This window comes from Anolis carolinensis, chromosome 3, assembly GCF_035594765.1.
Source record: "Anolis carolinensis isolate JA03-04 chromosome 3, rAnoCar3.1.pri, whole genome shotgun sequence".
In the NCBI taxonomy this organism is placed as follows: domain Eukaryota; kingdom Metazoa; phylum Chordata; class Lepidosauria; order Squamata; family Dactyloidae; genus Anolis; species Anolis carolinensis.
This window is the reverse complement of record NC_085843.1, coordinates 75,947,861-75,973,268: the sequence shown is the minus strand read 5'-3', so window position 1 is coordinate 75,973,268 and position 25,408 is coordinate 75,947,861. Positions and strand designations below refer to the sequence as shown.

The window sequence follows — 25,408 nt, the reverse complement described above, 5'->3', positions numbered from 1 at the left end:
AATGGGATACATTTTCATTGCATGGCTTGCAACGAGTGCTTTTGCTTAAGGAGCAAAAGACCTTCATGGCAGGCCCATCTTGATCTATTTGAATGTATATAAGAGCCCTGGAATTAAGGACTGCCACTAGTCTAATCTTCAACATGTCTTTCTCCATCTTCCTGTAGGAGGAGAAACTGCGGAAATGCCGGGCATGTATCCACCTGGAGAGTACGACCTGGGAGGCTTTGCAGTGGGTGCCGTGGAGCGGGGAGAAATGCTCCCCCAGTTAAACAGAATTGCCGATGGGGATGTGATCCTTGGCGTTGCTTCCTCTGGTGTTCACAGCAATGGATTTAGTCTTGTGAGAAAGATTGTAGAAAAATCATCTTTAGATTTTTCCTCCCCTTCAGTGGGTGGCTCTCCTAACCAGACATTAGGTATGTTCTGTATATACAGTGTTCCCTCACTTATCACTGGGGTTACGTTCAAGGACCACCCGCAATAAGCGAAAATCCGCGAAGTAGGGGCACTATATTTATTTTAATATTTATACATTATTTTAGTAGATATGCACTATTTAAACTCTTTATCAACCAATCGTGTGTTGATAAATTGTCTCCTCCTTCTCCCGTTGCCGTTTGGGCTCCTCTCCCTTCGGCTTCTCCTTTCTTCCTTCCTTAGGATGTACATTGTAATTTTTTATGATTTATATTAGTCTTTTAGAGATTATTGAAAAACCGCAAAACAGCGAATCCGCGAAAAGTGAACCACGAAGTAGTGAGGGAACACGGCACAACCTTCATCCTTCCCTGATTTACTTCAAATAAGGGTCAATGTCTGGTCACTATAATTTTTTCACATTGTCTGGTTTTCATAAAAACTGAGAGCATGTTTAGCTCTTTCATTTGTATATTTTCACAGAGGACTAGTAAACACAAAATGCAGTGGGCTCTTAGTATCTGCTGGGATTTTGTTCCAGGACCCATATAGATAACAACATTCATGGATACTCAGGTTCCATTATATAGAGTGGTAAAATGTTGTCCCATGTATAAAATGGCCAAAACAAGGTTTGCTTTTTGGATTTTATGTGGCTGGTGGAATTGTGGGTACAAAATCCATGGATGTGGAGGGCCAGTTGTATACATTTGCAGTGTCACACATATCTGTGACTTTTCATTCAAGGCACAATTGAAGACCTATCTCTGCCAGCAGGCCTATCCAGTCAGTTTTAATCGTGAATTTTAAACGTATGTCTTGTGTTTTAATCTTTGTTCTGTGTCTTTTAGTATGTATTTGATAGAAATAAGCTTTAATATGTGTATTTTATAGAATGTTTACAATACTTACGTGTTTTAACTATGTTGTAACCCACCTTGAGCCACAAAGAGGGGCGGGTAAGAAATAAAATTATTATTATTATTATTATTATTATTATTATTATTATTATTATTATCATTATTATTATCATTATCATTATTATTTTCACATGCTAAGGAGAATCCATAAAATTAACGTGTGCAAAACCGCATTGTAAGTATACTGCTAGTCTGACCCTAATGTTGTGTAACTTCCCTGAGGTCCAAGATGTTAGAAAAGTTACCCTTTTGGACAATCATTCCCAGAGCTCCTTGGCTGTTACAGCTAGTGACCATTCTCGTTAGGGGATTACATGAATCAAAGTGTTGCAAAGTAGTTTTCCCAAGCTCTGCCAGTATTCACATTTTAGACATGGATGTTTGCTGGTGGAATCAACCTCTGTTGCACCCTGGAGCTGCAATTATGCCAGGTTCCAACTTGCTTGTGGATTTCCCTCCTGCTAATGCCCAGGCATTGACTGTGGACATTGGGAAACCACAAAACATCCCAAGCTGAGCCAGCCTCCCTTCATCTTCATTTTATAGCGCCCTGTTGTATGCAGGGGGTTTCAGTGGCACATTTTCTCACTCTCCTTGCACCTTGGTATTTCTGTCTTGTAATGTTTTTTTGCTACTTCTGTTCACAGGAGAGCAACTGCTTACCCCTACTAAAATCTATAGCAAGGTTCTTTTGCCAGTCCTTCGAACGGGTCACGTGAAGGCATATGCCCATATCACTGGTGGAGGGCTGCTGGAAAATATTCCACGCGTCCTTCCAGCATCCTTTGGAGTTGTTTTAGGTAAGAATTTTTGATATTGGGTAACACAGGTGTAATTTTTCCTGTTCTATTTTCTTTAACACTGTTGTTTTACTATTTATTTAAACCATTTTACCTTAAAACAGATATATTTAAATATGCTTAAATAAGTTTAAATATGGCTTTGAAAATGCACTTTCTTTAACACCACCATTTTCATATCCCATAGTGTCTCTTCTAGAACATTAGCTACTTCTAGCATTTTACTCACTGCAACTCTTTATGCCTCCCAAATTACTCCATGAGGGCCAAAGGACCCTGGGAGCAGAGTTCAGGTGCAAAGAAAGGAAGAATATGGGGGAGTTCCAATTACAGATGTGGAAGCTTACTCATATGACTCTGGATATCATTCATTATGTTTTCCTCAATGTCCACTCTAATAATTAGATGTGAAATTGTTTGAGAGCTTATACTTCCTAGCTTTGAAAAGGGGATTCCAAATTTCATACACCTGAGACATGTGAGCACAGAACTTTTGTGGGCATTTTTTGATTGCTTGACTATGGGATAGTTCTTACATTACAATTCTGGCTATTTTCAGATGCCTTGAGTTGGAAGATACCTAAGATCTTTTCCTGGCTTCAAAAAGAGGGAAACCTTTCAGAAGAGGAAATGGCCCGAACATTTAACTGTGGGATTGGTGCAGTCCTGGTGGTGCCAAAGGAACAGGCTGGGAATATTCTGAAGGACATCCAGATACACGAAGAGGCATGGATGATTGGGAAGGTTGTTCAGCGTCAAGGAGGTCACTACTTGTCTTTGTTTACTGCGATGGGGGCTTAACACGGTTGTGGGTGCACATCTGAATTCTTTAATTGACTAATACAGCTGATAGATATGTCCCAAAGGGCAGTAGGGTCGTCATTATTTCAGCTTTGGATATGTGATATAGACATCAGAATTCCCCCATAATTTAAAAGGATAAGAACATAAGAAAGACTTTGCTAGAGTAAACTAAAGACCAATCTCATCCAGCATTCTGGTCACAACCAGCGGTCAGCCAGTTGCCTTTGGAAGCCTCAGAAGCAGCGTATGAGCACAGAAATGTCCTGCTGCTGATGTTCCCTAGCACTTGGTATACCAGGCTGTACTACCTCTGATACTGGAAGTAATATTTCATTACCATCATCATAGGCTATCACCCGTGGCAGAGTATGATTGTCTTCCAAGGCATTGAGTCCATAAGTGACTACTATAGAGACCTATTCTGGGTCCAGATAGTCTTTCTAGTGAGGACATACATTTCCAGACGGAAGGTGATCCCAGCAAGGGTTTGCTTGACGCACCTTCCTCTTGGCACATTCCTCCCTTTCACTCTCTATTTGTGTCTCTCCAAAATCCACAGCACTGTTGGTAACAACTGACCTCCAGTTAGAACATTCAAGTGTTAGGGCTTCCCAGTTTTCAGTGTTTATTCCACATTATTTAAGGTTAGATTTAAGCCCATCTTTAAATCTCTTTTACTATCCACCGGCATTTCATTTTCCATTCTAGAGCTGAAAGTAAGATAATCCCCCTTTGGGGGATCGTGATTAGGAATTCAAACAATGGGCTGGTCTAGCAACGTTGGTAGCCAGAGGTATAGCTCTAGGGAAGGCTAAATAAGAATACTGTGCTTCCTTGGTAAGAATTCTGTCCCTTCACACAAATTCGTCTTCAGTCTCCACGTTTCTAATATTGCAGTATCTTAAAACTTCAGATGAGCATTTAAAAATAGAGCTTAGCCATACAAACCCAAGGGGAAGATTCCAAAGGAATACAAACACTGCAAATATATGAATTTTTGATGTATCTTATTCCTTGCAAAGCTAGAAATTTAGGGACTAAATGAAAATCTTATGAGCAGAAAGAATCCTTATTTGAACGTACACTACCCCCTCATTTTGCCCCTCTCACAAGTTAGATAGTGAAAACCTGATCTGTGAATTTGTCTAGCTGTCCAAAGCAGTGTCTGGTTAAATTCCACAATTCTATTATGTCCCTTTTGAAGAAGTTCATTTTATCTACCCTGGGTTTTGCAGTGTTCTGCTTCAGTGGAAGACTCCCAAGTATTGCAAAAGGAAGAGAGGAACACTTTCTTCAGACTATGGATAATTTTACATAACTCTATCATGTCTCCCCTTCCTTGCCTCTATTGTAAGCTGAATTGTACCAGATTTTGTCATCTTTCCTCATAAGGGACGTGGAGCCCTTTTATCATTCTGTATAGTGTCATTTAAAGCACATGATTATTCATTAAGTATAAACATTAAAATTATACAATCAGTTTGACACAGAAGCAGATTCTTAGAAAGGTTGCAGGAACTAATTCCTTGGAAGTCATCAAGTATCAGCTGAACAAGAGTCAGGGCTCCCCACTTTGGGACCTTCCAGATGTTTTGGGCTACAAACTCTCCTTGGCCTCAGCCAACACAGCCAAGGGTAAGGGATGATGGGTGTTGTAGTCTAAAACATCTGGAAGGGAGAAAGCTGCTTACAGATTTTTAAATTTCCTAATGTAAATCAGGGAGTCAAGCTAAGTGAGCCTTTAATTCATTCCAGTTTTGCAAATCCATTTTGTCTATTAATTTTAGATAATTATTTGAAGCACATAGGGCTGGACTGTAGCACAGCTGGTTTATCGCCAGCGGAAGGTTGGCAAGTTCGAAGCCTGAGTCAGATTGAGCACCCAACCGTTAGCCTAGCTCACTGTCCACCTTAACAGTTCGAAAAAGCTGTACTGTGAGTAGAGAAATTAGGCACCGCTTAAGCAGGGAGGTTTTTTACGAAACCATAAAAATGCCGGCCATCAAAGGACAGGGTGAAATTCTGCAATCATAAAGAGCTTGCCGTCATAGCAGATGGAGCAACAGGACCCCTCAGTGGCCAGAATCAAGCATAACCTCCGGGCGCCGAAGTTGGAAAATGCCAAAATACCTCTATCTATCTGTCTGTCTTATATGTCCAAAATGGTACTGAATGTTTGCCGTGTATGTATGCATTGTGATCCGCCCTGAGTCCCCTTTGGGGTAAGAAGGGCAGAATATAAATACTGTAAATAAATAAATAAATGTCTGCAGTTTTATTCTGCAATATATTCTGAGGTCCAGTTTCTCAAAATTAATATTTCTTTTCTCAATTGAAGAGTCTGCCTACGTTGAAGTCAACAACTTGCTTCGAGCCTTACATGCAAATAGGTTGCAGTCCTCGCCCAGCCAACCAAGCAAGGCCCAACCAAGCAAAACCAGGGTGGCAGTCCTTATCTCTGGAACAGGTGAGATTCTTCCACTGTCAATAACAATAACAACAACAACAGTGCAAGAGAGGAAGTTCAGGCATTTGAGGGACACTGGATATGGCCTTCTCACAGGCAGGCTTAAGGTAGATTAATCAAACCAGACAGGAAGGCACTTTCTCATTCTATATTTTTCATTTAATTGTGATTATTAAATGTATAATTATGTATGGTTTTAATGTATGCTCTTAATTTTATTGTAATTTTTAATCTTAATGGATTTTTAAATTTGATGTAAACTGTTTTTTGATGTATATGTTTATATTATAAGCCGCCCTGAGTCCCCTGATTGGTGAGAAGGGCGGGGTAGAAGTGATGTAATAAATAAAAATAAAAATAAATAAATTATAATAAGCAGGAGTGGATAAAACTCTTCTTTATTACAATTGCATCAATTTCAGAAATAGCCTACTGACCAGTCAGTTCTGCCTAAAAACATAATACAAAATGTATTGTCTTTCCAGCTGAAAAATCCAGAAGCAGCCTCTTTTCTAACTACCGTTTTATAAGTCAAAGGGTTGTTGTTGTTTTTTTTTGGGGGGGGGGGCAGGTAAGATACCATATCAAATTTCTTTTAACAGCACAAGGTTTTTGACAATTGTTTGTAGTATCTGCTTTGGCATTTGTAGTACTCAATGCAAATTGCAACACATTCATATAGAGATATTTGTTTAAAATAATACAGTATGAAGGTGGAGGAAATAATTGCTGGGTTTTTGAGATGTACAGAAAAATAAAAAAGAACCCATTCTGTGAAGTGGAACTGAAGAAAAAATGTTGAAGAGCTTGATTAAACATTTAGAACATGTTGCTAATGCTTGCAAATTTTATTATTTAGGTACAAATCTGGAAGCTCTCATAGCCAGTGCAATTAAGCCAACTAGCTATGCACAATTAGTCCTTGTTGTTTCTAACAAAGCTGGTGTAGAAGGGCTAAAAAGAGCAGAAAGAGCTGGTATTCCTACAAAGGTAAGTACATGTTCAGCAAAGTACAAAATCACTAGTAAATGAAATAAATAAGCAGTTATACAGGGCTAAGTCATCGACTCAGATTGAATTGAATTGCCATTGTGTCGCCCTTGACTGACTAGGCTTTTATTGTGTGATGTTGTGATTTTATCATTCTGATGTATTAATTTGTTGTAATTGGAATGTATTTTATGTTGTTGTATTTTATTGTATTTTGCTGGGCTTGGTCCCCATGTAAGCTGGCCCAAATCCCCTCGGAGAAATGGGGCGGGATACGAAAATAAAATTATTGCTATTATTATTACTCATATTTATACTGTAAGCAGGAAATGCACAATTCTAAACATGTCTCTTATTTTGTGTATTGATTTTTGGCATGATTTGTTAATTGCATTCTTTAGCTGATCTCAGAAAAGACATCATGTCAAGCTATGGTTTTGGAATCTTAATTATGATTGGGTATGATGTCTAAATTGGAATTGGAGATCAGCCAGTAAACCAAAATAAAAAACTGAGTAAAAGCAAGGTTGTAAACCTTGATTTGGCCTGATTCCTTAATTAATTACACTACCATTGCTTCACCTTTAGAGTCTTTGGCAACACACAGAAGGGCAGATCAGGCAGAAAACAGAATCAGACCACTAGTTCTAAACCAATGGGCCTGCTTTTTGGGGATGATGGAACCTGTAGTCCATCACAACTGCGGGGAGAGGCACCAATTTGGGGAAGTCTGAACTGAATGAATCCTATAGTCATACCAGTCTTGTCTCCTGCTTCTGGTGTATTAGGTAATTGACCATAAACAGTTTAGTAGTCGTACGGAGTTTGACAGTGCTGTTGATAAAGTCCTTGAAGAGTTCTCAGTTGAACTGATCTGCCTCGCAGGATTTATGCGGATCTTATCTGGTCCTTTCGTCAGAAAATGGGATGGTAAGGGCATCTGAATATGATATACACAATCTAGAAATATCCATGTAATTAACATTGAGTTTAAGACATGGAGTGATTTGGTTGTGGAGTCACTGGGGAAAACTGGATGAGGGTTTTTGTTGAACTCTGCAAGGTTATTTATATAAAGCAGCAATCAAAACAATACCTTCCATGCTCTGATTTATTCAGGCCCATCAGTTATAATTTTTTTTACCATTGTATATCACAAAAATAAATGATTAGAATTAAATTATTTTGGGATGTATTGCTTTAAGAGGGAAACAAGGTAATTGTCCCTCTCTTTTCCTGCCCTCACCACTTATTCTCCATTACAATTTCTGGCAACCTAACAGAAGTGATGTATTCTGAAATCCCAGTGTTTTTATTCTCAGAGATATTAAAGCCATCCATAACTCTGTGCACTGTCTCTCTTGTCTATCTGGCTAGGTAATTTTACCAGCCTCCAGTGTTTTGGAAAGTGAAGTTGGATCTGATGGGACTGGATAGTTGGATATGAATATTGTGTTACAGTAACCAAGCACAAGGGAAGTGTAACATGTCTCCTAGCTCTGTAGGTGTATTCCTTCTTGGCTTGTCTTTCTTCACAATGGAGGAATGGGCTGGGATGTAAACACATAAGCAATAAATTGGTGATATGCTGCATTAGCACCAGAGCAGCACAGCCTGTATTCAGCTCTCACATGCCTGAAATCATGGGTGGGGAAACTGTGGACTTCAAACAACCAGTGGGCCTCTTTTGCAGTTCCCAAAGCCCCTGAATTCTCCTAAAGCTCTCCTCATCCAGTTTTGCATATTATGGGTTGGGTTCCGATTTAATCATGATTAAGTTTTATTGATTTCATTGAATCTGTTTTAACTGTGAGTTAGTCTGGCTCCAGTGTCTGTTTTGATGTCTGTTATTGTTTTCAAAATGGTAAATAAGGGATAATATGATAACTAAGCAATGCCATTTGTTGTTCCTCCTTCCCAGGAAAAATATTGAACATCCATCCTTCTTTGCTGCCTTCATTTAAAGGAGCCCATGCTCACAGGCTGGTGCTGGAAGCTGGCGTCCAAATCACTGGGTGTACTGTCCACTTTGTTGCTGTATGTTTTTTCTATAGCTTTGTTAATAATAACCTTGTTTAGAGTGATGGACAGTTAGCCACCAATACATGTAGAGAAGACAGCCTACTCAGATCACTCTAAGCTGGCCAGTGATTCACTGTTCCTGATGCCCACTTCAGTGTCATCTGAAAGCAATCACATCTCACCACCCTGGAAGATGTATGTCAGATGTATTGCTGGACTGCAGCTCCTGCTAGCTATAATCCAAAGACTCAAGATGAAAGGATGCTTTATGTCAGAAAAAAACACAAAATACAGTCCCCAGGATTGTTCTTTACATCCTCTGATTTCTTCCATGCACTCCCTCCAACCCAGCCTTTTTTGGGCCATAAATACATTTGATAGGCAATTAATCTTTCTAAAGAGTTGAAGTTCTCCATACACCATTGAATATTTAAAAAAACATCAATTTTCCAAAACCAGAAAATGAGTACTATCAATTTCTGAGTTCTTTATCCTGGCTTTTTGTTTTTGGTAGTAAATGAAGCCCATAGAACAGTGGTTCTCAACCTTTGGGTCCCCAGATGTCTAACAGCTGGTAAACTGGCTGGGATTTTTGGGAGTTGTAAGCCAAAACACCTGGGGACCCACAGGTTGAGAACCGTCAGGATAGAAGGACACAGTGGCAGGAAAAAATGACTGTTGCATCTGCCAAATTTGTTCACTTGTTTTTTAAGTTAAACTTGGAAAATGTAATGCTACAGAGTCATTTGGAGCACTTCACTTCCTTGGCAGTGTAAAAACAGTATATTGCTCTGAAATGTATTGTTTTGTCTGGTTTTCATAGAAAGGTAAACTTTCCTGGGAATCTGCAGCCAGCTAAATTGCTTGGCTTTCATATCAGGTGATTCCGTTTAATATTTTCTATTTTGAAATTAGGCTATTCAGTCTCAATATATCTCATACTCTTGTGGATTAAGTTTTATGAGTACGTGAGAAGAAATTATGAAACCATACAAATGTCATGTGATGTTGCTCTCAGTCTTTGCTGTGCCTCCATCTTGCCAACGTTTTTGAACTTTCCTTTGTAGGAGGAAGTTGATGCTGGAGCCATCATTTTCCAAGAACCAGTTCCAGTGAAGGCTGGAGACACAGAGGAGACTTTGTCAGAAAGAGTGAAACAGGCAGAACATCGAGCCTTCCCTGCCGCTATGCAGCTGGTGGCCAGTGGAGCCGTGAAATTAGGAGCAAACGGAAAGCTCATCTGGGATGTGGAAAAACATTAACTGAAGTGCCAGTGTCAAGAAGACAGAAACAACTATGAATGGAATCTGCAACAAGAAGTATCTGTAGCTATAATGTTTTTGCATCATAACATAGAGCAGCAAGTTTCCAGTAAACTGTATCTTACTTACCTCACATGAAACAGCTGAACTGGGAAGGGGGGAAAATTGCTCTATACAAATGGGACTTGAACGGGCACAGCAAGTCATTTGTGTGATCCAATCAACATCACCCACATCATCATGATAGTTCCTATGTTGCATTAAAATGTCTGAAACTTTTACGGTGCCCAAAAAGCTTACCAACGTATTATTGCTGTACATGTCATGTGATTCTGTTTCATAGTTTCTGACCGCATGGTGTTTTAAATCAGGTCTAATACTTCGTGCCCTCACAAACAAGCTGCATGGCTAGGAAAGCGATCACAGATTAAAAGCATTAGTGTAATTAAGCATTTTAACAGCATCTCACAGCAATCTTTTTCTTTTTAAATACCAAAATAATTTAGAATCTAATCCAGTGTTCTTAAGCTAATTCCCTATCAAATGCTTGAAAGAAATACACAGCTGTATCATTGAATACCAGAGCTATGCTTAGATAATCACTAAATGAGATATTGATCTCCAGGGCCGGCCCAAGGAAATTTTCAAGTGTAAGCGAAACAGGATTTTGGTGCCCCCCCCCAAAAAAAACCCAATCACCGAGAAATAAAAGGTAGAAGGTAGAGGTGAATAGAATGGATAAAAGAGTTTACCTTACAACCAGAAGTTTATTAACAACATTATGTTCATATAGTAACATTACATAGAATTAACACCAATCTTGCATTTTAATAAATAAATATTTTAATAAACTTTGCAACAATTTTAATTTTTTTGTTATTTCTAGTCTACAAGTACTACACAAAGGTTTCCTGGTCATGATATCTCTTCAGAAGATTTTTCAGACTTCGAACTAGCTTCAGATCAGTTTTGTTTGGGAGAACGCAGCCCCAGGAGAATAGACACTTCCTTTCTCAGGAAGTGAACTCTTGTCCTTCAGAAGTGCCACGCCAGCGTGGACCATTGTAATGGGTGTAGCAAAGCAGGGGAAATCCAGTCATGAATCAATCAGGGCCAGCTAACACCTCCCAACAAAGTATTCCCATCATCAAAGTCTGGTAAATGCTCTGTGTGGCCATGTTCGGGCTGTGTGGCCATGTTCCATACCTCACAACCTCTGAGGATCCATACCTCACAACCTCTGAGGATGCCTGCCATAGATGTGGGCAAAACGTCAGGAGAGAATACTTCTGGAACATGGCCACACAGCCCGAAAGACATACAACAACCCTGTGATCCCGGCCATGAAAGCCTTCGACAACATGTTTACCCTTTACCTTAACTACCACCAGTTCCTCAATACTTTATTTCCCATACCACCATACTTCGCCACAACAAAGCGTGGTCGGGCACAACTAGTATATATAATATATAATTATTAAAACTATAAATCCCAGCAACTACAACTCCCTACTCAATTAATTAATTAACAAAACATTCAGTCACCAACTACAACTCCCAAAACAAGGGATTAAACATTAAACATGTACAGTAGAGTTTCACTTATCCAACATAAGTAGGCCGGCAGAACGTTGGATAAGCAAATATGTTGGATAATAAGGAGAGATTAAGAAAAAGCCTATTGAACATCAAAATAGGTTATGATTTTACAAATTAAGCACCAAAACATCATGTTGGACAACAAATTTGACAGAAAAAGTAGTTCCATGCATAGTAATGCTATGTAGTAATTACAGTGGAGTCTCACTTATCCAACACTCGCTTATCCAATGTTCTGGATTATCCAACGCATTTTTGTAGTCAATGTTTTCAATATATCGTGAGAGGGCCAGCTAACACCTCCCAACAAAGTATTCCCATCATCAAAGTCTGGTAAATGCTCTGTTTTCTCACGGCCACAGACGGCAGAAGCACATAACATATCGCATAGAACACCACTCTGAAAACAGGGGAATTCCATACAGGAAACAATCAGGGCCAGCTAACACCTCCCAACAAAAAATTCACTCAGGGAGGAAACAGCCAGGCTTTAAAGCTGCAAGGCCTTTACATCCTTATCATTTTTCCTAATTGCAGCATTCATACTTGCCTCTAACAGACAAAAAAAACCAATCAGAAATATTGTATATTCACAACCTTTAGGAAATCATATCCCCTGATGGCACAGCGTGTGAAAGCGCTGAGCTGCTGAAATTCTGGACTGAAAGGCCGCAGCAGATTTGAATTGGGGGACCAGAGTGAGCCCTCACTGTTAGCCCCAGCTTCTGCCAACCCAGAAGTTCAAAAACATGCAAATGTGAGTGCATCAATAGGTACTGCTCCAGTGGGAAGGTAACGCCGCTCCATGCAGTCATCCCACATGACCTTGGAGGAGTCTACGGACAACGCTGGCTCTTTGGCTTAGAAATGGAGATGAGCACCAAACCCCAGAATCAGACATGACTGGACTTAATGTCAGGAGGAAAACATTTACCCTTTAGGGTTGTTGTATGTCTTTCGGGCTGCGTGGTCATGTTCCAGAAGTATTCTCTCCTGACGTTTCGCCCACATCTATGGCAGGCATCCTCAGAGGTTGTGAGGTCTGTTGGAAACTAAGCAAGAGAGGTTTATATATCTGTGGAAGGTCCAGGGTGGGAGAAAGAATTCTTGTCTGTTGGAGGCAAGTGTGAATGTTGCAATTAATCACCTTGATTAGCAGTGAAAAGCCTTGCAGCTTCAAGGTCTGGCTGATTCCTACCTGTGGGAATCCTTTGTTGGGAGGTGTTACCTGGTTGTTTCATGTCTGGAATTCCCGTTTTCAGAGTTTGTTTCTTTATTTACTATCCTGATGCTGTTTGCCAGATTTTGTTCATTTTCATGGTTTTCTCCTTTCTGTTGATATTGTCCACTTGCCTCCTCCTTGCCCAATTCTCCCTTCCTGGATGCGGCCGCAGGTCGCCAGGGCGAGCTGCGGCCGCGTCCAGGAACTAAGGGAGGATTGGGCGATCTCTGCTGTGGCGCTATGGGCTGCTGTCGACGCCTCGACAGCGCCCCTAGCGGCCAGCGCCCGAGGCCGCCGCTTCAGCAGCCTCATATGTCCAACCGGCCCTGTTGATCTCCTTTTCTAAGATACTGTGAATCATAGTTGATTAAAATCTAGCTCATTATATCATGCAAACATGTGAAACCATTCTTTGGGGTGCTTTAGGAAATATCTTGGAAACACATTGGGAACAGGCTGAAATTCACCAGAGTGAAAGCAGAAAAGGGAATTTAGTGTTTATATATTACATGTGCCTTTCCAAAAGCATTTCCAGTAAAGGGAAGGCACATGTTATTGTCACTGCACTGCATTTGCACTACCCTCATAAATAATCAGGCCAATAACAAGGCCAAGGAGTTGGACTGGAACCACATTACTGCTTAATTCCTGTTACCTATTCTATACTAAAATGCACTGTGATTTCAAATTGAATTCTAATTTTAAAAATCATTAATTCAAGGAACTACATTTTTCAAGAAATGAATTCCTCTGCAATAATTCAAAAAGTGCTGGCATCCTACAAGTGATGTACACAGGCATTAAGTCTAATTTATGTCTTCTTAAGGTCGGAATTCTCTACAGCACTTATACATAAACCCACCTTTAAGCTCCTGGAGGCCATTAACTGGCCAGTGAAAGGAAAGGTGATGGAAAAGCTTTCACCTTTGTTCCTATAGCTGGGTGCATTCACTGACATCATCCTTTGGGACTTCCAAAGGACCCTAGAGAGGTCACAGATGATGCCTCATAGTCATTACCGTGTATTCAGCTATAGCAGGCATGGGCAAACTTCATCCCTAACAGGCTGTTAGGAATTATGGGAGTTGAAGTCCAAAACACCTGGAGGGCCAAACTTTGCCTATGCCTGAGCTATAGGAACAATGTTGGATTCTTGTCCACTGCCCCTGCTCTCCGTCACCTACTAAATGTGGGGGCAGCAGGCAGAAGGTGGGTTTTGGGGAGGGGTAACAAGAGACATGGCTTTAACTTTATATTGTGGCAAAACTTTGTGCTATGTCTCCCTGATGCAGGATGCCTACCAAGATCTTTGTCGTCACATTACATAAAGATGGCTTGAAGTATTTGACTCTTTCTTGGAAGGCCCATGTGTTCAGAGTCTACTGTTGAAAGCTGCCCATTGTTTACTACATCTTTTACGATGACATTTATAATACACACAACTGAAAATGTGCCAGTATCTCAATCTCACTTCAGGATAAAATGGTACAATCATCAACAGCAACAGCTTTTCTCCGTCAATGGGGTCTGAAACAGCTGCCAATCTGGGTCCAAATCATTTGGAAGACTCCCTTGTAATCGACAAAATTAATAAACTCTGATATACCCTTGAAAGCCAGTGAGGCATGATTTAACTAATCAAAAACACCAGATAACTGGATATAACATTGAAATACAAAGGTGTTCCTAAGTCATCCACAGCACTCAGTTACCTAGCATCTATCCACATACCTTCTGTGAAAGGAGATCCACTGATGTAAAAGGTCAATATACAGGCAGTCCCCAGTTACAAATATCTGACTTACAAATGACTCATAGTTAAGAACGGGGGTGAGACAACAGGAAGTGAAATAAATTTTATAGTAAAGGAAACTGAATGGCAGGTGGGAAATTACTGCATTCTGGTGCTTGAACAAAAGAAGACAGAACACATTCAGAGATGAAGCTTAGCTTTTGTTGTAGTCAAAAATACTGTCAATGGCTGTAATTAACTGTCAAGGATGATTTCAGGAGTAGAAACAGTCCTGCTTTTCCTTTTGACGGATCAGTTTCTGACTTTCTTGGTTCCAGATTTTACTGTTCATTGCTAACTGCACCATTCCACTTGCAACCAGCTGCAACGCAATTGGAAATGCTCTGCTTTCAGCTTCTCTTATCTTTTCTGCCAAAGTTTCCTCCGTGTCTTCTGCTTTTACAGAGGCAGGCTCTTGTAAAATCATTGCTTCAAGGCTAGTATTCTCCTGAAGGAGACAAAGTTTGACAGGTTGAAAATCCATCCAGAAAAATCGTTCTTTTTCACACTATAGAATTAGAACACTTTGGTACTGCTTTCCATTGCCATGGCTCCACAAACAGGCTTCCAGCTACCTCAACCATGAGTTAGGCGGTAGAAGAATCGGAAGACGGTTTGTTCACAAGAGCATTATGGGATTACCCATATCCCATAGACTCAGTCTGTATAAAGTATCTGCTCAGGTTCAACATGTTTTCTACTTACAAAATCCATAATTTTAAGCAACATTAAATACATTTATGCTGTCTCTGACCAGAATAATAATTATCTGTTGCTATATGTAACATTGGGAAATGTATTTTCTCTGAAAATAGAAAGGAAATACTTACAAGTACAAAATGCACTGTGCAGCCAGCAGTTTTGTCTGTAGAGGAGCATGCGAGCTTATGAGCATTTCCTCCTTGGGTTAAATGTGAAAGTGTTGGATAAGCACCCAAGATTTTCCCTGTTCAGGATTATCAGAAAACACAGAGAAACAAATTGTGGAAGATTACTATGTGAAAATCAGACTTTGGGTAGTCTGAATCCAACTTGTAAATTCATTCAGTCCTCACTAGCCTTTAGAAGGCATTGCCTCTTAGATGTTGAGTGCTCAGCAGCCATAACCCTTCTGAGTAAGAATGAAAGAGGAATTCATGAATTTCAAGGCAAACTCACTTGATCCACCCTTTCAAGATGAACATGGAGACCACAATATACTCCTCCTTGGGAAGGATAACATATTGAGATTAAAATTCCTATTTGGGAAAAATTATTTATTTGGACTAAAATTTGCTAGCAACTTGTCCCTGCTCTATTTCTGCTTCAGAAATCTAATTCCAGCAAGATGCCTATCACACAATGCTATAAAAGCATTATAATAGTTGATTAATCCTGCCTATGTCTCAATCTTGTCACAAAATATTATGGCTCTCCCAATGTTGTGCACTAGAGTTGTTGGGAATTCAATTTTTTTCATGCTTGAAATAAACTTTTAATTACTCCTTTCACGCTACAATTCAGTAATCAGTTTGTGGGCAAATGTTTCATCCAATTGTCTTGTGATAATGACTTGATTTTGGGTATGGTGCCTGGTTGTCCTCCCTTGGGGATACCCAAGGAAATCTCTGCCAGGAATGCTGCAGAATACTTCCATTTCACAGTCAGGGAAGACAAGATTTCTCAAGAAAATAGCTGTGTCTCCTGATCTGTTTTCTATTCTCCACAATCTTGACATTTTTAAAGATTTTTTTGTGTGCAGTTGGCCTGTTAAACCTTGAAGGGCACAATTCAGATACCTTTACTGTACAGAGTTGAAGTATTGTAACCATGAGCCACAATATTACTACTAGTGTTACTTTTCAAAAGATCAGTAATTACAGGTTCAGCATTCCTTTTCCAGAAAGGTGAAATCCAAAATTATACATGTGCATGGTTGAGATAGTGACGCCTTTGCTTTCTGATGGTTCAATACAGATTTCTTTCATGCACAACATTATTTAAAATAGTGTGTATAAAATTACCTGTGTACTATGTGCATAAGATGAAGCATAAACAAATTTTATGTTTAGATTTGTATGTCATCTCCAATATCTCATGATGTATATGGAAATATTCAAAATATCCACCCCGACTGGTTTCAAGTATTTCAGATAAGGGATACTCACCCTGCATTAATATTTAGAGATTTTCTTAAAGGCAGTAGTATAATCGTACTGTGACATTATGGCATGATTGATTTATAACAGCTTAATTGTTTTTAAAGGAAATTAATCATGACACATGAGGCAGGGCAAAGAGGGGTGCATGAATTATATTGCCATGTTGAGGAATTTGCATTGAATGTTATGCTAATAAAACACAAATGTAGTGAATGTGCAAAAGCAGTGAAGGTGCACTGCTTTCCAATATATTATTTAGTGTTTAATTTCAGCTGCTTTCACAAGTTTGGGTGAAACGGGCTTTGAATGTGACAACCCCAAACAACTGACTAATGCAATAAGCCTCTCAGTTGCAGGAGGTCCCCTAAGGAACACCTAGTTTATATTCCTCCATTTCAATGTGTTATTGTTACTATAGAATCTAATAAGTATAAGAAGGATGCCAACGTATGTTAAGAAGGGATCAGAAAATAATCTGGGAGCTACAGGGCATGATGACCTTTGGGTGCCAAGAGGGAGATTTTATGGCAGAAGAAATAGCTGCTTCCAGAGCCATCTTTTTTGCTACGCAATATCCCTGCCAGTAATGCTCTATTATCTCATTCTGTCAATTCCAGGGAGCATTTGCAGCTTCGTTTTTACTATGTGCAGAATACTCGTATTCTTTACAGTTGCTCCAAGCAGGAAAGGAAATATAAAATGAGCCCTCACAACCTGAAAGTGTATTTTACAGTTCTTTCTTTTCAGTCCACACAAAATCATCTCCACAACGAATGTGCAAATGGCCCAAACTGAAGCACCAATCCCAGATACCTAACATGTATGACAATAGTATTTTTGTCCTGGTTGCCTACCTTTCCATTTTCTAAGGAAGTTGCTACTCAAAACTCTTGTAAATCTAGCAAGACAAATCAGTTCAACTGAAAATTCTTCAAGGACTCTGTCAATGGTGCCATCATATTCTGCTCGGCTTCCATACAGTTTGTGGTCAATTACCTACAAAAGACAAGGTGATGGTTGGAATTTACACGCTACTGCTGCTTATAAATGTATTTTTTCTCTCTCCCTCTTCTGTGTGGGAATGGTGTGCATGAAAAAGGCAGGGGAAGAGAGACTGAGGCCTCTTCCACACAGCTGAATAAAATCCCACATCTGCTTTGAACTGGAATATATGTCAGTGTGGACTCAGATAATCTAGTTCAATGCAGATATTGTGGGATTTTCTTGATATTCTGGGTTATATGGGTGTGTGGAAGGGCCCTATGAGAGAGAGAGAAAAGTGTGCCTGCCTTCATGTGCAAAATTGACTACAAAGAAGGTACTACCAGAGAATTTATATTACACAATTACAACATCTAAATAACATTTCCCACTGCCATGGCTTCATTATACAGAATCCTGGGATGTGCAAGTCGATGAATACTTTGAACTGTCTATTGGGAGCCCTACTGCTGTAATTCAAGTTCTAAGTACACTATGCAACGGAGAAACAAAACACAACCAACTGAAGTTGATAAATTAATAAATTATTGTTAATGGATATCTGGTCTGCCTTTCTGCTTCTGGAATAGCCAAGGAAAACAATATAAGCTAAATAATAAATAAATATCAAAGCATATAAAAAGCAGCTTACAGAGAATGAGAATGAGCTCAAAGAAAAATATTTTTAAAAAATATCCAGCTTGCCAAAGCTTGCTTAGGCAAAACCATTTTCACCTGCCGGTGAATCTCCAGGGCATGAGATCCATAATTCTGCAACTTCACTAAGAGACACTTTAGGGAGTCCACTACCGTAGTTGCCAAACTGCCATGTGATCTAATTAACTGACATCACAGTTTCATGTTTAATTAACATCTGATGCTGTGGCCAGTAAAAGCAAGAAAGATATTTTAGGCAGAGATATTTTCCATTATATAAAAATGTGGAAAATACATTTAATAAGTGAAATTAACAGAACAGAATTCCACTTACTCTGGTAGGGATGCCAGCTAGGGTTGCATTCTTCAATTCATCCACCCCAGACCTGTCAGCAATTACAAGGACTATCTGTGCGCTGCTTCCTGGCTCTTTTGCATATGAGAGAAGTGCTGTAAGGCTTGTGCCTCAAATTAAGTGAAGAAACATAGCCAAACAATCAATCTGCATTACGCACATCGAGCATGTACAGAGTTGTACAGAAAAGGACACCCAAAATATGTACTCAAAATATCCTTGAGCATCAAGTCACTTGTGTATAATAATTTGTATAAGCCATGAAGCAAACAAATGGTTTGCTTCAGTGGCAGCTTTCATGTCTATGTGGCAATGAATTCACTGTATGTTTTAATTTGAAATTACAGGAGCCCCCGGTGGCACAGCGGATTAAACCCTTGTGCCAGCAGACTGTTGACTTGAAGGTTAGATTGCTGACCTGAAGGTTGCCAGTTCGAATCCAACCCCGAAAGAGTGCGGATGAACTCCCTCTCTATCAGCTTCAGCTCCATGCGGGGACACGACAGAAGCATCCGGATGTCCCCTGGGCAACGTCCTTGCAGACGGCCAATTTTCTCATACCAAAAGCAACTTGCAGTTTCTCAAGTCACTCCTGACACACACACACAAAATTTAAAGAAGCCAATCAGAATGCTAAACTTTCGTATTTCATAGAAACGCCTCTCAGTTTGTTGTAGAAATTAAAATAAAGACTAAAATATAATTAAACTATTTACAGTATTAAAATAATCTAAAGCACAATGTACACATAATAAAAAGTTGTTTAAAACAGATCTATTTACATCAAAGCAATGCAAGCTACCTGATTACCTTTTCTTTTTTGGAAGTTCTGAGGTGTGGGGACACTCCACAGCCATGCAATTTAAACATTGCTCAGTTTGCCAATAAGAATGGTCTACTTTTGAAGGGAATGCGAACACAAGGTAATCCAAGATTTTGAAATTCCACTGAATTTTAAGTCTGATCAATAGTAAAAAGATTGTCTGCACATATGCCCAGGTTCTTTCTATTACTATTCCGTGAAAAGGAATATCTCGAATCAAAGGCATCTCTAAACAACAGTAAAATGAAAGTGTGACACATCTGGCTCACCACAAGGCAGAATGAGTAACCTCCCAAGCAAAAATATACCAAAGTAAAATTACATGCTCACCTGTTCCAGAAATAAGAACAGCTACTTTCACTTTGCTTTTTCTATGCATGCTCTGGAGCTGCCCATCTACAGCAGAAATGCTCTTAGGATAGAGGTGTTTATTTTGCAGCAACACTTCAAAGAGGTTTCTGATTTCTACTTGAGGATACCCTGAAGAATTGGAAAATGGAAAATTATCTGAGTGCATATGCATAATTGTGAAAAAGTAGACATTTGTAACATTGAGAAGAAAAGAGCACATATGTTGGCATGGAAATCAAAAAATCTTTTGAAAACTTCAAAGGCAGGGGAGATTGATGAAGTTGGAGAGGAGATAGACAAACACCTGAATGGTTCAATGAGACTCAGGGATTAGACTTCCATAATAGAGGATCCCTGTAGCTGATCTGCAATCCACTAGATATGTCTCCATCTCCCTTCACTGCTGTTCCAGCTTCCCTTCTTATTATTTCCTAGTGTACATTAATACCCACCAGAATGATGTCTGGCAGTAGGTCAATTTGCAACATGTTTCCTCAGAAGTAAGCATATCACAGCAATGTAAAAGAGGACTTTTATATGCAATACATTGTTTTGCTTGTTCAGAGGTTCCCATTCCAAAATAGAGAAGCTAAAAATACATATCTGAGAGAATGGTATCCATGGTTTCCTTTATCCACATCTGACAAAATATTCCTCTCTAGGCATTTTCTAGGTCCTGCAACACAGCTCTATAGCATTCTTAGGCAGAATTCCTTCATTTCAATAAGGTTTGCCATTATCCGCAGTTTTGCATATCCATGTAGAAACTAGAACTATACCCCCCACAAATATGGGGTTTATATTGTATTCAGATTTAGAAATCAGGTAAGCTAATAAAAGCATAGTTTTGCTTATAGCTATATCATAGAGTAATTCTTATGCCTATTTATTAGATTTTTGCCTAAACTATCTGCCATCTCTTGATAGAGTTACAAGCAAATAATATCTAATTCAGATTTTGAATGCAACTTTAATCTGAGCAGATTTACATGTCAGTTTATCACTACATCAGGTCCAGCAAGATCTGTTTTATCTGGAACACCAAAAGGACTAATAATAGTGAATATAGGTTTATGATTCCCTCATACTTTCCCTTTCATTTGGAAGATAAACAGCGACATTCATTGGAATATTCTCCATCACAATTTAGACAAGCACTAGCTGTGCCCGGCCACGCGTTGCTGTGGCGTTGTCTGGTGGTGTTGGTGAGAAATTTGAGGTAGTGGTGGTATTGAATGTCTGTTGTATGGTTGTCTTTATGTTTAGTATGTATTTGGTTGTTTGTGTAATGTGAAAGTGGTGGGAGTAGAGGGGGTCTTTGTCGCTGTGTAGTATTGTGTAGTATGCATACGTTGTCCAAGTGTTGTGAATGGTTAGATTGTGTCTTGGTGCATAGTAAAAAGGGTTTGGGTGGATGGCCGTTAGGGGTGTCTCCAAATTATTGGATGGTATAGTTCTATGATGATGATGATTATTATTGTTGCTGTTATCATCATGATTATTATCTTTATTATCATCATTACAGTAGAGTCTCACTTATCCAACATAAATGGGCTGGCAGAACGTTGGATAAGCGAATATGTTGGATAATAAGGAGGGACTAATGAAAAGCCTATTACACATCAAATTAGGTTATGATTTTACAAATGAAGCACCAAAACATCATGTTATACAACAAATTTGGCAGAAAAAGTAGTTCAATACGCAGTAATGCTATGTAGTAAATTACTGTATTAACGAATTTAGTACCAAAATATCACGATGTATTGAAAACATTGACTACAAAAATGTGTTGGATAATCCAGAATGTTGGATAAGCGAGTGTTGGATAAGTGAGACTCTACTGTATTATTATATAGTGGGTGGATGGCCATCTGTCAGGAGTGTTTGGATTGTGTGGTCTTGCATGGTAGAAGGAGGTTGTACTGGATGATTCTTAGGGCTGTCTGGAAACATGAGGATTCTGTGATATTGTTATTAGCATTATCATTCTCAAGAGGCTGTATGGCCATCTCTTGGGAATGTTTGGATTGTGTTCTCCATGGCAGGAAGGGATTGGACTGGATGGCCTTTAGGGGTCTCTCCTATCTGTGTGACTGTAGGATTGTATTATTATTTTTATGGTGGAGATTGCGGAGATAAACACCAAAACATCATGTTAGACAACACATTTGGTAGAAAAAGTAGTTCAATGCGCAGTAATGTTATGTTGTAATTACTGTATTTACGAATTTAGCACCAAAATATCATGATATATTGAAAACATTGACTACAAAAATGGCTTGGATAATCCAGAAACTTGGATAAGTGAGGCTTGGATAAGTGAGACTCTACTGTAAATAATTCGGATGATGGGCGGGCGCTAGGACCCAGGGGACAGCTTTTTCCCATTGCCTGCCTTTCCTCTTCCCTGCCGGCCATTATGCTTTCTCTTTCCCTCCCAGCATGGCTCCCGATGGTGCGTTGTGGGTTCTATCCATGTGGAGGTGTGTGACGTGATTTTGTGTTGTTTCAACCTTAAGGCGTGGATGATGGGTTGTGTTGTCAAATTCGGAGGTTGGGGGGCCTTTACTTTTGTTGCTTTGCTCGGTGCCGCGATTCCATTAGCCTTTTATATATATAGATTTGGAGCACCCCTGTCCTGGAGAGCCATAATAGCTTCCTAAGAGCTGAAAATATTTCAGACTAATGATGATTATTCTGAAAAACATTGTCTTTAAAATCTGATTAGTCATCTGAGAAACTTGGAGCGCTTCTACACATGTAGTACAACCCGGAAGTAACCAGTTTTTGAACCTGCATTTTGATGCTACCTGGAAGCGCCCACAGTCTCTAAAATCCTATTTGCTTTTCTTCCTTACTTCACCTGTTAAGAGGAACATCTGCAAAATCAGTTCATATATCAGTTTTGGAAATTCAATAACCTGAAATATGATGGATGACTTTCCCAATCAGCCACGCATCCTCATATTTTTGAACATCCTTCAAAACCTGCCCGGCAACCTCTTTCTGAACCACCAATACAGCACCAATACCACAGTTGAATGTTTTCATCATCTCTTCTTCTGAAAGATTTCCCTCTTCTTGGAGCCAAGAAAAGATTGAAGGCATCTTCCAACAATGAGCATCTGGGGGGGAAAAACTACGTTTGTAAAGGACTATATCATTCCTGCACAGCCAGTGTAACTACATACTTTGTTGGGCATTGTCAAAGCCCTGTTAATTTTTATCAGCAATACTGGATACAATCCAGAGAAAGACAAGTTCTAAGTAAAAGGATACATAATTTATCTGTGTGAAAACCCAGAGAGTTGAGTAAGAGTGTAATACTGAGAGCCCCTCCTAAGAGATCTTTCCTATCCAAATCCTGAAATCAGGCAACAAAATTGATGAGTTTGCCCTAGGAATGGATCATTTAAAATTATGGGAAACCAACAGTCATGTTGGAGCATTTGGGAGGTTCTGAGAATGGAGGGGGTTGACTTCTTCTAACACAAAAAGAGAAAATCTGTGAAATGACCCACCCCTCATCTCAAAACTCATAAAAGAGACACTACAAAGGCCAGTCCTGGCTTTCAGGTTCTGCTTCTGAAGAAGTAGTTCTGTCCTCCTTTTGGCCTTCTGAGACACAGTAACATTTACATAGTGCAATAACAAGATTACAGCCTGAATTTCTTACTTACCCAAAACTACACTATTTTTTTCTGGAAGAATATTGGAAAAGCTCCCCATCAACCCCCTTTCAGCAATATGGAGGCACACCTTTACATTTCCTGAACGGAAGAGAGGCAGCAGGGGTTTGCTATAGATTTTGGATGGGGTTAGCAACTGCTCTCCTGTGAAGACATGATACAATGAATTTAAAACAAAAGATGAAATCATGTGTAATATGAAGGGGTGGCAAGCAAGGTTAAAAACACCTTCCTCATCACAAAATTGCTTTCTTTATTTGTCAGAAGCAATATGTGATGACAGCAAACATATATCTGACCCAAAGACATACTTGCAATAGGGACATTTCAAATTAACACTGAGATCTAATAAACTGAAGAAATATACAGTTGGCCCTCTACATTTGCAAGTTTAATTTTTGCAAATTGTATTATTCTGGAATTTAATTAATACGGTCTCTCTAGGTCAGTGGTTTTCAACCTGTGGGTCCCCCAGATATTTTGGCCTTCAACTCCCAGAAATCCTAACAGCTGGTAAACTGGCTGGGATTTTTGGGAGTTGTAGGCCAAAACACCTGGGGACCCACAGGTTGAGAACCACTGCTCTAGGTCCTCCAGTGCAGGTCTATGTTCAAGTTGCCTGTATAGAGTCACACTGGAAAATCTGGGGGTTCACAGAGAGATGTTATCTCAGATAAAAAATAGATTGTTTTATTTGTGTTTTTCACAGGGGTCCTGTGTCCCTAACCCCAGTGAATGGGGAAGGCCAACTGTACGCTAGGTTTTAAATTATGTACAATGTTGCAACTCGAAGACTCAATAACAGCTTAATGCTACTGCTTTTCAAAAAAAAGAAATAAGATAAGAAAATGACTGATGTTAATTTACCTAAAGTACAGGAACTGTTACACCCAACAGGAACTGAGGATAAATAGTGTGGCAATGATGTTGAAATAATTTTCCTCACTAGACTAAATCCTTGGCTGTGAAGACCAGAAGAGGAGATCCCAATGAGAACATCCCCACTGGTAACCTTTTCCTGCTGGGGAAGGTGCCTTCCTCGTTCCACAGCACCTACTGCAAAGCCAACAAGGTGGTATTCGCCAGACGCCCAGGTGCCAGACATTTCATTAGCCTCTCTTGCTAAAGGGGAAAAGGGAGGAAATGTGATGAAGCTTGCTTTTCATATAAGGATGCCATAGCATTCCTCACTTAGTTGCAAATACAGAGCTGTCTATATAGATTGTATATATCTATCACCAACTTGAGCTTGATTCCCAAGGTTTTGGTTTTAGGGGAACAATAGAAGAAGACTCAGGCTGTATATACACTGCAATCTAAAATCCAAATTATTTGCTTTGAACTGGATTACAGGGCAGTGTAGACTCATATAATCCAGTTCAAAGCAGATAATGTAGATTATTTGATTTGATAATTTGGATTATATGGCAGTATACGTATATCTAGCCCAATAATGATCAGCAGAAATACAAAATAACAATACCGATAGGACAGGACAGGTGGTGAAAATATTTTCAAAGAATGAGTGCATGTGCATACAACAGACACAAATGAAAAACCCCAGGATCCCACAGCTGGATTGTACTCCCTAAATTAGGAATGTAGCATCAATCGAGCATAAATTAGATACCTTTTAAAGTCTCTCCAATTTAATCTGAAATTGTAAACCAAGCTCTTGGAAAAGTTATTTTTCTGGGAGTACAATGCCCAGAATTCCTGAATCATTATGGCTATTTGGAGATACAGTCCAAAAGGTCCATTCTGAGAGTTTTAATCCAAAAAAGAGGACTTGTAACTTTTGGGGGAGTACAATACCCAAAATCTTTCCTCAGATACAATGTAAAACAGATACCATGTAAAACAGTATCTGACTACGTATCTCACATCAATATGTTACTGGGTTTAACTGACCAAAGGAATGGCGCTCTGATTCAACACTGCAGCATGTGTAGCATGCTTTTTTAAATGGAGATTAAATACAGGAGAGAGAGAAAATGCAGATACAATGTTGATAATTCCAGCCCAGATTTGGACAATTACTGATCAGATTTTTGTGTGCAGTTGCCCACGTCCTCAAATTTGGAAGAGCCTCTAAATGAAACCAAAGCTT

At 39.4% G+C, this 25,408-nt stretch overlaps 2 protein-coding genes across 7 annotated transcripts in view; one reads left to right on the top strand and one right to left on the bottom strand.

The window, feature by feature from the left end:
- LOC100561300 (trifunctional purine biosynthetic protein adenosine-3) overlaps window positions 1-9,964 on the top strand; it is a 52,827-nt gene extending 42,863 nt beyond the window's left edge. For all 3 annotated transcript variants that reach the window (XM_003219005.3, XM_008107560.3, XM_062975068.1), the window contains 8 exons: window positions 168-419; window positions 1,988-2,140; window positions 2,700-2,903; window positions 5,283-5,411; window positions 6,271-6,401; window positions 7,190-7,331; window positions 8,323-8,438; window positions 9,491-9,964. In XM_003219005.3, coding sequence (XP_003219053.2) covers window positions 168-419; window positions 1,988-2,140; window positions 2,700-2,903; window positions 5,283-5,411; window positions 6,271-6,401; window positions 7,190-7,331; window positions 8,323-8,438; window positions 9,491-9,685 — 1,322 coding nt within the window. In that variant the 3' untranslated portion in view covers window positions 9,686-9,964. The remainder of the gene's footprint in view (window positions 1-167; window positions 420-1,987; window positions 2,141-2,699; window positions 2,904-5,282; window positions 5,412-6,270; window positions 6,402-7,189; window positions 7,332-8,322; window positions 8,439-9,490) is intronic.
- Window positions 9,965-14,337: 4,373 nt separating this feature from the next.
- LOC100565628 (trifunctional purine biosynthetic protein adenosine-3) overlaps window positions 14,338-25,408 on the bottom strand; it is a 32,043-nt gene continuing 20,972 nt past the window's right edge. For 3 of the 4 annotated variants that reach the window (XM_062975065.1, XM_062975066.1, XM_062975067.1), the window contains 8 exons: window positions 24,166-24,420; window positions 23,290-23,442; window positions 22,531-22,734; window positions 19,586-19,735; window positions 18,412-18,542; window positions 17,294-17,435; window positions 15,129-15,244; window positions 14,338-14,746 (listed from right to left, as the gene is read on the bottom strand). In XM_062975065.1, coding sequence (XP_062831135.1) covers window positions 14,513-14,746; window positions 15,129-15,244; window positions 17,294-17,435; window positions 18,412-18,542; window positions 19,586-19,735; window positions 22,531-22,734; window positions 23,290-23,442; window positions 24,166-24,420 — 1,385 coding nt within the window. In that variant the 3' untranslated portion in view covers window positions 14,338-14,512. The remainder of the gene's footprint in view (window positions 14,747-15,128; window positions 15,245-17,293; window positions 17,436-18,411; window positions 18,543-19,585; window positions 19,736-22,530; window positions 22,735-23,289; window positions 23,443-24,165; window positions 24,421-25,408) is intronic. The other variant, XM_008107563.3, reaches the window with a different exon arrangement.